At 43.8% G+C, this 12,642-nt stretch overlaps 1 protein-coding gene across 1 annotated transcript in view; it reads left to right on the top strand.

Moving 5' to 3' along the window:
- The window catches only part of ADCY2 (adenylate cyclase 2), an 831,331-nt gene that overhangs the window by 647,487 nt on the left and 171,202 nt on the right, over window positions 1-12,642 (top strand). The window contains exons 18-19 of the mRNA XM_075826916.1: window positions 7,173-7,357; window positions 10,418-10,502. Coding sequence (XP_075683031.1) covers window positions 7,173-7,357; window positions 10,418-10,502 — 270 coding nt within the window. The remainder of the gene's footprint in view (window positions 1-7,172; window positions 7,358-10,417; window positions 10,503-12,642) is intronic.

The raw sequence follows: 12,642 nt of genomic DNA, 5'->3' as shown, positions 1-12,642 counted from the left end.
ACTAAATCAGAATCAATAGAAGAAATGATTATACCAGGAGGCAAAATACAAGCAGGATCTTCCTCAGAAGGAGGGCTGGCCATGAAGCTACGCGACAGTGCATCGGCCTTAATATTTTTAGACCCAGCCCTATAGGTAACCAAAAAGTTGAATCTGGTAAAAAATAGCGCCCATCGAGCTTGTCTCGGGTTTAGCCTCCGGGCAGATTCTAGGAAAACCAGATTCTTGTGGTCGGTAAGGACCGTTACCTTGTACCTAGCCCCCTCCAGGAAGTGGCGCCACTCTTCAAATGCCCATTTAATGGCTAAGAGTTCGCGGTTGCCAATATCATAGTTACTCTCAGTAGGCGAAAACTTCCTGGAGAAGTAGGCACAGGGACGGAGATGGGTGAGGGACCTGGTACCCTGGGACAAGACAGCCCCCACTCCCACCTCGGATGCATCAACTTCCACGATAAATGGCTCCATTTGGTTGGGCTGAACCAGCACCGGGGCCGAGATAAAGCACTTCTTAAGTCCCTCAAAAGCCTGGACAGCCTCAGGAGGCCAGTGGAGGAGATCAGCACCTTTGCGAGTGAGGTCCGTAAGAGGCTTAGCGATGACCGAGGAGTTAGCAATAAATCTCCTGTAATAGTTAGCGAACCCCAAGAAACACTGTAAGGCCTTCAGGGAGGCAGGTTGGACCCATTCCGCCACAGCCTGGACCTTGGCGGGGTCCATGCGGAATTCATGAGGAGTGAGGATTTGACCCAAAAATGGTATCTCCTGTACCCCAAACACACATTTTTCGGTTTTCGCAAACAGTTTGTTTTCCCGAAGGACCTGGAGCACCTTCCTGACATGCTCAATGTGGGAGGACCAGTCCTTGGAAAACACCAGTATGTCATCAAGGTACACTACAAGAAATACCCCCAGGTAATCTCTTAAAATCTCATTTATGAAATTCTGGAAGACCGCAGGAGCATTACACAACACAAAGGGCATGACGAGGTATTCAAAATGACCTTCGGGCGTGTTAAACGCAGTCTTCCACTCATCCCCCTCTTTGATGCGGATAAGGTTATACGCCCCCCGTAGATCAAACTTAGAGAACCATTGGGCCCCCTGAACCTGATTAAAGAGATCAGGAATCAAAGGAAGGGGATACTGGTTCCTTACAATGACCTTATTCAAGTTTCGGTAGTCAATGCATGGCCTAAGACCACCATCCTTCTTCCCTACGAAGAAGAAGCCAGCACCTACTGGAGAAGTAGAGGGGCGAATGTAACCCTTGGCCAGGCATTCCTGGATATACTCTCTCATGGCTTCACATTCGGGACAAGAAAGATTAAATATCCTACCCTTAGGGAGCTTAGCTCCTGGTACCAATTCGATAGCGCAATCGTATTCTCTATGAGGAGGTAACACTTCGGAGGCCTCCTTAGAGAAAACATCAGCGAAGTCCTGAACAAACTCAGGTAGCGTGTTCACCTCCTCAGGGGGAGAAATAGAATTAACAGAAAAACATGATGTCAAGCATTCATTACCCCATTTGGTAAGCTCCCCAGTATTCCAGTCAAACGTGTGATTATGCAACTGCAACCAGGGAAGGCCTAAAACCAGATCGGACGATAATCCCTGCATCAACAGTACAGAGCACTGCTCCAAATGCATGGAGCCAACAAGGAGTTCAAAAACAGGGGTATGCTGTGTAAAATAACCATTAGCAAGAGGAGTGGAGTCGATACCCACTACCGGGACAGGTTTAGGCAAATCAATCAAAGGCATAGCTAGAGACATAGCAAATTCCACAGACATGATATTAGTAGAAGACCCTGAATCCACGAAGGCACTGCCGGTAGCAGACCTACCACCAAAAGAGACCTGAAAGGGAAGCAAGATTTTATTACGTTTCATATTTACGGGAAATACCTGTGCGCCCAAGTGACCTCCCCGATGATCACTTAGGCGCGGAAGTTTTCCGGCTGCTTATTCTTACGCCTAGGACAGGTGTTCACTTGATGCTTGTCATCCCCACAATAGAAGCAGAGACCATTCTTCCTACGGAACTCTCTACGTTGTCGGGGGGACACGGAGGCCCCGAGTTGCATATGTACCTCCGTGTCTTCCGTGGAAGAGCGAAGCAACGGGACCTCGGGAGGCATCATGGGGGAGTAAGAGGGGAAAACACAAAAACGTTCAAGTTGTCGTTCCCTGAGACGTCGGTCAAGTCGTACCCCTAAAGCCATAACCTGGTCTAGGGAGTCAGAAGAGGGATAGCTAACTAGCAGGTCTTTCAGGGCGTTCGACAGACCCAACCTAAACTGGCACCTTAAGGCAGGGTCATTCCACCGAGAAGCTACGCACCACTTCCTAAAGTCAGAACAATACTCCTCAACAGGTCTCTTACCCTGACGTAAGGTCACCAGCTGACTCTCGGCAAAGGCAGTCTTGTCAGTCTCGTCATAAATGAGTCCGAGAGCAGAAAAGAAACGATCAACGGAGGAAAGTTCAGGGGCGTCAGGAGCCAAGGAGAAGGCCCACTCTTGGGGCCCTTCCTGGAGCCGGGACATAATTATACCCACCCGCTGGCTCTCAGAACCTGAGGAGTGAGGCTTTAAGCGAAAGTAAAGCCTACAACTCTCCAAAAAGGAGAGAAAAGTCCTCCGGTCCCCTGAGAACCGGTCAGGCAACTTGAGGTGGGGTTCAAGAGGTGAGGTGAGGGGCACTACCATGGTGGCGTCAGGCTGGTTGACCCTCTGAGCCAGGGCCTGGACCTGTAGGGAGAGACCCTGCATTTGCTGGGCCAGGGTCTCAAGGGGGTCCATAGTAGTGTCAGGGACCAGGGTAGACTAGGTATATGGGCTTGTGATTATGTAATGATGGGGGTAGGGAAACGGACAAGTGAGCCCTAATCTACCCGCCACTCTGTCCCTGCCTACTTGCAACGACCCGCCCTAGGCGACGGGGTACAACTGGGCGGCGGTCCCTACGCTCAGTAAGTGCACGATACAAACAGACAAGGGTACACAAAGCTAAGGGAAATGGGGCAGTTGCCCACGGCAACACCGTGAGCAACAAGAGTGGTGAACGAGCCGAGTCAAACCAGGAGTGCACGAGGTACCAAACGCAGAGCAGGAGAGTAGTCAGTAAGCCAGGGTCAGTATGGAGCAGGATCAAATAGTAGAAGCTGTAGCTGGGCCAGGAAACCACACGAGAAGAATCACAAGCAAAGGAGGAACAGGAAAGGCAGGTATAAATAGACAGAGGGCGGGAGCTAGCTCCGTCTGGCCAGGCTGCGATAGGCTCTCCCACTCCTAAGCCTGCCATGCTGAGTGGTGTAAGATGGAGTCAGTCTCAGAGACATGGACTCAGGTGCAGACTGATTGCCTATGGGCGTATACACAGAAGTAGTGCCTGGTAGATCCTTTACACATTCATTAGCCTTCTAACACAGTTAGCAAACACAATGTACCATTAGAACACTGGAGTGATGGTTGCTGGAAATGGGCCTCTATACACCTATGTAGATATTGCATTAAAAACCAGACGTTTGCAGCTAGAATAGACATTTAGCACATTAACAATGTATAGGGTGTATTTCTGATTAATTTAATGTTATCTTCATTGAAAATAACTGTTCTTTTCTTTCAAAAATAAGGAAATTTCTAAGTAACCCTAAACTTTTGAACGGTAGTATATATATATATATATATATATATATATATATATACACTACCGCTCAAAAGTTTGGGGTCACCCAGACAATTTTGTGTTTTCCATGAAGACACACTTATATTTATCAAATGAGTTGCAAAATGACTAGAAAATATAGTCAAGACATTGACAAGGTTAGAAATAATGATATTTATTTGAAATAATAATTTTCTCCTTTAAACTTTGCTTTCGTCAAAGAATGCTCCATTTGCAGCAATTACAGCATAGCAGACCTTTGGCATTCTAGCTGTTAATTTGCTGAGGTAATCGGGAGAAATTTCACCCCATGCTTCCAGAAGGCCCTCCCACAAGTTGGATTGGCTTGATGGGCACTTCTGGCGTAACATACGGTCAAGCTGCTCCCACAACAGCTCTATGGGGTTGAGATCTGGTGACTGCGCTGGCCACTCCATTACAGATAGAATACCAGCTGCCTGGTTCTTCCCTAAATAGTTCTTGCATAATTTGGAGGTGTGCTTTGGGTCATTGTCCTGTTGTAGGATGAAATTGGCTCCAATCAAGCGCTGTCCACAGGGTATGGCATGGCGTTGCAAAATGGAGTGATAGCCTTCATTATTAAAAAATCCATTTTACCTTGTACAAATCCCCCACTTTCCCAGCACCAAAGCAACCCTAGACCATCACATTACCTCCACCATGCTTGACAGATGGCGTCAGGCACTCTTCCAGCATCCTTTCAGTTGTTCTGCGTCTCACAAATATTCTTCTGTGTGATCCAAACACCTCAAACTTCGATTCGTCTGTACATAACACTTTTGTCCAATCTTCCTCTGTCCAATGTCTGTGTGCTTTTGCCCATATTAATCTTTTCCTTTTATTAGCCAGTCTCATATATGGTTTTTTCTTTGCCACTCTTCCCTGAAGGCCAGCATCCCGGAGTCGCCTCTTCTCTGTAGACGTTGACACTGGCGTTTTGCAGGTACTATTTAATGAAGCTGCCAGTTGAGGACCTGTGAGGCGTCTATTTCTCAAACTAGAGACTCTAATGTACTTGTCTTGTTGCTCAGGTGTGCAGCGGGGCCTACCACTACTCTTTCTACTCTGGTTAGAGCCTGTTTGTGCTGTCCTCTGAAGGGAGTAGTACACACCGTTGTAGGAAATCTTCAGTTTCTTGGCAATTTCGCGCATGGAATAGCCTTCATTTCTAAGAACAAGAATAGACTGTTGAGTTTCACATGAAAGCTCTCTTTTTCTAGCCATTTGGAGAGTTTAATCAAACCCACAAATGTAATGCTCCAGATTCTCAACTAGCTCAAAGGAAGGTCAGTTTTATAGCTCCTCTAAACAGCAAAACTGTTTACAGCGGTGCTAACATAATTGCACAAGGGTTTTCAAGTGTTTTCTAATCATCCATTAGCCTTCTAACACAGTTAGCAAACACAATGTACCATTAGAACACTGGAGTGATGGTTGCTGGAAATGGGCCTCTATACACCTATGTAGATATTGCATTAAAAACCAGACGTTTGCAGCTAGAATAGTCATTTAGCACATTAACAATGTATAGAGTGTATTTCTGTTTAATTTAATGTTATCTTCATTGAAAAAAACTGTGCTTTTCTTTCAAAAATAAGGAAATTTCTAAATGACCCTAAACTTTTGAACGGTAGTGTATATACATATACATATATATAGTTAGTGACATCTTGAGGACCACTTAGCTCTCAGGATCGCCATCTCCAGGGTGAGATGGTTGGCACACACAGAAAGTTCACTCCAACTCATCGAATAAAAGTTGAAACCGGACGCAGCTAGCTTTATTGTCTTCACATATGAATGATGGTTTTACACAGCAGTTCAAAACAAACCCTAGGCCGTCCAGCCTCTAACTAAACATTAAGTGTCCCTCACTAAGAGACCCTAAGCTTTGTGCCCAGTACCTCAAAACATAGGCAGCTTTACCTTACACGGTGGTGACTCTCACAGGCTAGCATGCCTGTCTTCCCCAGACTGAGAGCCCTGTGTGAACAGCACACACCTCAATTAAAGAGCCGCCTCAGGTGAAGCCTAACTAGGCTCATCAGACAGCCCAAGACATGGACTGTCTGTATGGAGTGGAAGCCGCCCTTCTCCTTCACACTCCAGCAAACCAGGCCCTATTCCGGGCTTTACACCCAAGCAACAGCAGAGAAAACCCTCTCTGCTGTACATGTTCCCTGGTTGCTTAAAACCAGACAGTTTCTGCACTGTCCAGTAGCTGCACTGCTACAATATATATGTGTGTATGTATGTGTATACATATATATATATATATATATATATATATATATATATATATATACACACACTCCTCAACATTGAAATTGCAGCACCAAGAAGGAAAAGTTTTGGAATTGTGGAATTTACAGGATTGATAGACGTGCTAATGATAACACAATGGAAACAAAGTATTCCAAACATCTTGCACTTACACGCCTTGGCATGCTATCATTGAGGTGACTAATTGTTGGCTGAGGAATGTTATGCCACGCTGAATGCACTTGGGCATGCAAATCATAAAAATTGGCTACTGGCAGCTCGCTTTGTAATTGCTGACCAATGACCTTCCAGATGTGCTCGATGGGATACAGGTCTGGAGATGTTGCAGGCCATGATAGCACATTTAGGCTACGCAGGCTGTACACAGTAGCACGAGAAACATGCTGGCCGGTGTTGTCCTGTTGAAAAACTGCTTCTCAGACAGTTTGGAGAAGTAGCCGTACCACTGGTTCCACGACCAGATCAATGTAACGCCAAGCTGTTAGTGTACCTAAAATGAAGACTAGAAGGGTCAGGCTGCCTTACATTATTCCACCCCGCACCATAATCCCGGGAGTAGGCCCTTGTGAAGGCCTATTCATGGCATTGCCCACGTGGTCTCCAGACCAATCTCCGGCTATCATTGTGTCTGAGACAAAATGGGGACTCATCGCTGAAAAGAATAGACCTCCATATCAGCCTCCATTTCTGTCTTTCTGTTTACCATGATAGCCTTTGAGAGCTCTCTCAGTTCAAGGATACTGTTCCTCTCAGTTTGCAACAAGGGGAAATAATTGGCACGTCGAGGAACAGGAGGCATCGCACAAACATCCCACACCACTTGATCCGTGGTGAGAGCTTCTGCACCATCGATTTAGTGACAGTGGGTGTCTCAGCACTCTTACCCCACAAATCAAAACTTCTGATATGTCCCTGTGACATATCAAAAAAAATTTTTAAAAGTACAGTTAAAGTATTTGAACTGAATGTGGGTCCAGTCATTATGATAACAGACTGAGTTTTGGAAGGTGTTTAAATGTTTCTCCAATCTTCTCAGGAAATAGGGAGAGGAAATGTAGAAGAAAAGTAAATCACAAACAATATGTACATAAACCACATCTTCAGTTCATCACTCACGATTCAGGTATGCCTTAACATGAACCTTCTTAAGATTTCCAATATCTAAAAATATATTATCCTTCTCATCTTTGTCTGCAGTACTTTATTTACAGTTGTATTCTTGGATTCATTTCTTGCTCTGTATTTCTACGGATAAATTATGAATTGAAGATGATTATCATGCTCAACGCTCTGGTGATATACAACATCATTCTTCTACACACACATGCACCAATGCTTGAGGCCTACAGCAGGTACCTCTATTCAACAGTTTCCTTAGAAAGGTATGTTATTTATTTCATGTACAAACTTTATTCTGCATGTTTTATCTTTATAAATACAGATGTTTTATGTCGTCATTACTATAATGTAACTATAAACCAATGGTATTTTTTTTTTTTCCGGTGCATAAAAGAAATATGCTAATGTTAGCGAACATCCTTGTGATTATGCAATTCTTCCCATTTCCCATTGAAAATTGAAGAATTGCATCATTGCCGTGCTTGAGAGAAATATAGAGGCTGATGACATTACTTTGTACTGCTGGCTTTGCTTTGAATTAGCAATAGAATTGTACATTTACTGTATCTAAAGCGTAATTCGACCTTCACCTTTAGTACACTGCATTCAAAATTCTGATCATTGGAAATCAGAATCTGATGACAAACTGCCATTGACAACCACACATACTAAGAAAGTGTCAGTTTGTAGTCAGGTACTGAGCTCCAACTCTCAGAATTTTTAATGTCAAATATTATCTAAGGTGGACATTCACTTTAATTATGACATCTATCTGTTATAGTGGTGTTTTCAACTACCATATTCCTTCTTTCTATGTCTAGTACTAGATTCCTAGATATCAGTCGGTGGGGTACTTCCCTTAGTCTACAATCCTTGACCTAAGTTGTACCAAATTATTAGTGGTAATATAATAATATCAGCCATACTTAGTGGTTTCCATAAAATGCTAGTTATAGTGGTCATAAATGATACCAAACATACTGCCCATATAATAACAGCCAAAATGACGAATATCATTTTCATATAATAGTATATGTTACTGTATATACGAACACAGGTTAGGGCCACAAAGCAACTCAGCTACTTGGTAGCAAACGAAATAAAAATGACTTATAGTTAGAATTTACTGTTAGTCCATGTAATAGAGTATTTGATTTAAGAAATTGAGAAACAATGCCCTTTTTGAGCCCCTTTTGCCCGTCTGAATGTTTCAGGCTGGCCACGGTAAAATCAGCTGTTATTTTGCCAAGGCCATATTTGATATGTCCTCGCTAGAAATGTTTCTAGTTCAAACTAAAACCGCAATCTTGTTTTAAAGCCACGGTACTGTAACTCTTGGCTGACAGCTTGCAGGGAGAGGAGGAGGATCTGTGATGATGGGCTTATAGATGTAGACATGTGTAGTATGTACAAATTTCAGACACATTGAAATTTCTTTATTGGAAGGACCCTTTTGTGGATAAATGTTTGCTTGGTTTCAGCCTTTTAGCCAGATGGATTTTAAAATCACGGTATATTGCATAATCGCATAAAGATTGTCATGACTGCTAACTCCTAGGTAGGGCTATTTCATTCTTAAGGTTGTCTGCTTTCAGGAAATATATAGTGTGGGGGTACACACACTTTTTCTTGGTGTGTAATCAATGTATTTTATGTTATCTCCAACTTAAACCAGATTTTTGTCTTTTCAGTTTTGCTGATTTTGTGAAAATATTTGCATGTAGACATAGACATAAGTGGCATGTATGTACTCTGCACATCTTGAACTTTTTTTTTTAGGATGTGCTAAGTGTCTAATTTTTTACTTAGGTCAGACTTTTAATCGCAAACAAGCACTGTTATGCATTTATTTATTTTTTTAAAGGTTTAGAGTGTTTTTTTTTATAATTAAGGTTTTATTTTTGCATGTGAAAACTGACCAGAAATCACTGGCAGAGAAAAAGTTATTTATTGCTGCCCAAATGTAGTTTGTGAGCAAGTGATCAACTAGGGAAATCTAGAGCTCACCCACTGAGCTAAATGATGTGGTTATGTAATGCCAATCAGCATTAGACTTAATACACTTCTACGGAATGTCTTGGTGACCTCATTTGGTTGCTAACTCCAATAAGGTCTGGTAGCTCATGCATGTATATTACACATACAGTATGATGCCTAATCTGCAAAGATCCATTGCAATTAGCGTCACCATTGAAACTTGGAGATGATATTAGGATGCTAAATGGTAAGGTTCTATGCAAATTTACAGTACGGCAATTCCATTGGGATTAGTGCACAAGGGTTTTAATGAACAGTCATCAGCGTGTGGCAGTGCTCCAAGGCATCCAGAATGTATCACAGCAAGACATTAGTCTAGAAGAATGAAGGTGATGTGGTCTGAACGTATTCAAACGAAATTACATGTTTGCAAGAATAGTCTAGATCGGGGTAAAAAGAGGAGCTTAATCAGATGGTCCCTGAGATTCTGTGGTACATAGGGAATAAAAAGAAAAAAACAGCACTCTCTCAGGTAGCACAGTAGGACCAGTTGGGCATTTTCCCAGACACACTAAAGGCGGACAGCACTCAACCTTTGCAGTTGAATAGCATTTTTTATTTGTGTGTACTATCTTAAATCTCTTTACTGTCTCTTTTTCACTTTCAACACAATAGTTCAATACTTGTATTTAAAAGGTGGATTCTCCTAACTCATTGCGACAGTCATTCCCATTTCAGAAGCCATGCACATCCAAAACAGGAGCTTGTGTGCTTTTTTCGCCTAGGCGCCTGTGTAGCCGATCCAATGATGCAATAAGATAGAAAGTGTTTGCTCAAAGGGTGAATGGCATCACACATATTAATACATGGTTGTATGTATTTTACGCAATAAGTTAGACAATAAATAATACCTAAAAAAAGATATTATTTTATTCAATAAATTCATAATTTCTCCTCTTAATGTCTCTTAAATCATCAGTTTATTGGTCGTCTACTTTGAGAGTCCCACCTCTAAAAAACAATTTTCACAGCATTTTTAGGTGGTTGTTCTCAAAGAGGTTATCTACTGTATACAGCACATGTCCGTTTTCCATGCTATATGGGACCAAGATACATCTGTATGTTTTCTTTTCTCTGCTTATCCTGTGGGGTGGGCAGAGCGGCAGTGTTACAAGGAGGGTTGCAACTGCATTTAAGGGCGAAAGCTTACTTTACATGAAATGCTAACATTATGATGCAAAGCCATTAACTGAACTAAAAGTGTGCGAATGTAGGTCTATATGGAAATAGCATGAATGTTATAAGTGTAGACAATTAAATTAAATGTGTAATATTTCTATTTGCAGACCAGGTGTACTGAAAGATCTGAAAACAATGGGATCTGTATCACTTTTCATATTTTTTGTTACCCTGCTTGTACTCAGTAGACAGGTAAGCATTACATGAACACTACCAATGTCATCTTGCTTATTAAACAACAAATTTAGTGTTTCTATACATATAGGCTATCTTGATCAACCAAAATGTATGATCAGTGCAGGTCATTTAACAAAAATGAACCTAAAATGAAAACCAGGCATATTTTCAGAATGGATAAAAACGGAACTATTAGGGTCATGTAGCATTCCAGCATTGTTAATTCTTACATTCTGGTACCTCAAATGCAAGTTTCCAGGGTTCTCTGTACACTGTACTGTAGGCAGGGCCGCCATCAGGAATTTCAGGGCCCCCTACAGCTAAATTTTCTGGGCCCCCCTACCGTGGCACCGCCTGTTAACGATACTCCGTCCAGCACTATATCATGGTACCCAGGGCCGCCATCAGGGGGGTATTAGGGGTACTGATGTGAGAGGCCCGGCCAAACCTAATTGAAAGGGGGGCCCGGCAAACTGCCGCGACTTGCCTTTGGTAGAAAAAAAACAGGCCCCTGCAATGGGGCCCGTTTTTTTCACCAAAAGAATGTCGTGAGCTGCGGGCCCCCCTTTCAATTAGATTTGGCCGGGCCTCTCACATCAGTACCTATAATACCCCCCCTGATGCCGGCCCTGGGTAGCATGGGGGTCGTCATGGGGGCCGTCAAACACCGCCGCCCGTGCGACCGATCGCGCGCACCCGCAAACTCCCGCGCATGCGCACCCGCGACCGCCTGGAGCCGCGCACCGAATTTTGAGGCAGATATTGACCTGCCTACACTATCTTGCCGCGTTTTTTGCCCGCTGCGATTGAGGACAGCAGACAAAAAACGCAGGGAAAAATGCATTTTCTGCCTCCCATTGATTTCGATGGGAGGTCAGAGGCAGAACTGCGGCAAGAAACGACGTGCTGCTTTTTCTTTTTTCCGCGACTGGCTCCCATTGATTTCAGATTAAATCAATGGGAGGCAGTTTTGGAAGTTTTTTGGTGCTGATTCTGACGCAGTGTCCGAGTCAATATCAAGGCCCAAAAACTCTGTGAACTGGGCCTTATTGTCAGGGCTTATTCAGACGAACGTGTAATACGTCCGTGCAACGCGCGTGATTTTCACACGCCTCGCACGGACCTATATTACTCTATGGGGCCGTGCAGACTGTCCGTGATTTTCACGCAGCGTGTGTCCGCTGCGTAAAACTCACGACATGTCCTATATTTGTGCATTGTTCGAGCATCACGCACCCATTGAAGTCAATGGGTGCGTGAAAGTCACGCCCAGCACTTCCGCAGCCGTATAAACTATGAATGAAAACAGAAAAGCACCACGTGCTACAAACATACAAACAGAGTGTCATAATGATGGCGGCTGCGCGAAAATCACGCAGCCGCGCATCATACGCTGCTGCCACACGGAGCTGTTATGGACCTTTTGCATGCGCAAAACGCCACGTTTTTGCGCGCGCAAATAGCACACGCTCGTGTGAATCCGGCCTTAGGGTAGGAACACACTAGGCATGAACACTGTGGATTTTATGCAACACATTTTATTGTGGAAAATCCGCAGCGTATCACAGTCGCAGCAGAGTGGATGAGATTTGAACAAATCTCATCCACACGCTGCAAAAAAAATGGACCTGCAGTGTGGCTTTTGGCTTTTTAAGCCGCAGCATGTCAATGTATTCTGTGGAATCGCTGCTCCTCTGTTGCGGAAATGCTGCGGTTCTGCCGCAAAAATCACAAATGAGAACAAAATAAAAAGGCACTTTTTTAAATTTATAAAAAAGTTTAGACTTGCCCCGACCGTAGTCCTGGTGACACGATCCTCTAGTCTTAGCACAGCTCGGCCTCCTGTCATGACGTTTCATCCCATGTGACCGCTGCAGCGGTCACATGGTCTACAGCGTCATCCCAGGAGGCGGGGCTACGTTCAGAAGAGAGAGATGCGTCACCAGGACTACGGCCGGGGCAAGTCTAAACTTTTTTTTCCCTGCAGGATTCCCGCAGCGGACATGCCTCACAAAACCTGCGCCACTACTTGGTGCGGTTTTGCTGGTAGAATTCCCTGCGGCTACCGGGGCGGATAAGCTGTGTAGTTTTACTCATATCCGCCTAGTGTGATGATGTCGCTCCTGGAGCTGCTGCCGGTCTCTAAATAGGCAGT

This window comes from Rhinoderma darwinii, chromosome 5 (genome assembly GCF_050947455.1).
Source record: "Rhinoderma darwinii isolate aRhiDar2 chromosome 5, aRhiDar2.hap1, whole genome shotgun sequence".
NCBI lineage: Eukaryota > Metazoa > Chordata > Amphibia > Anura > Rhinodermatidae > Rhinoderma > Rhinoderma darwinii.
The sequence above is the reverse complement of the archived record's forward strand: the minus strand, read 5'-3'. Positions and strand labels throughout refer to the sequence as shown.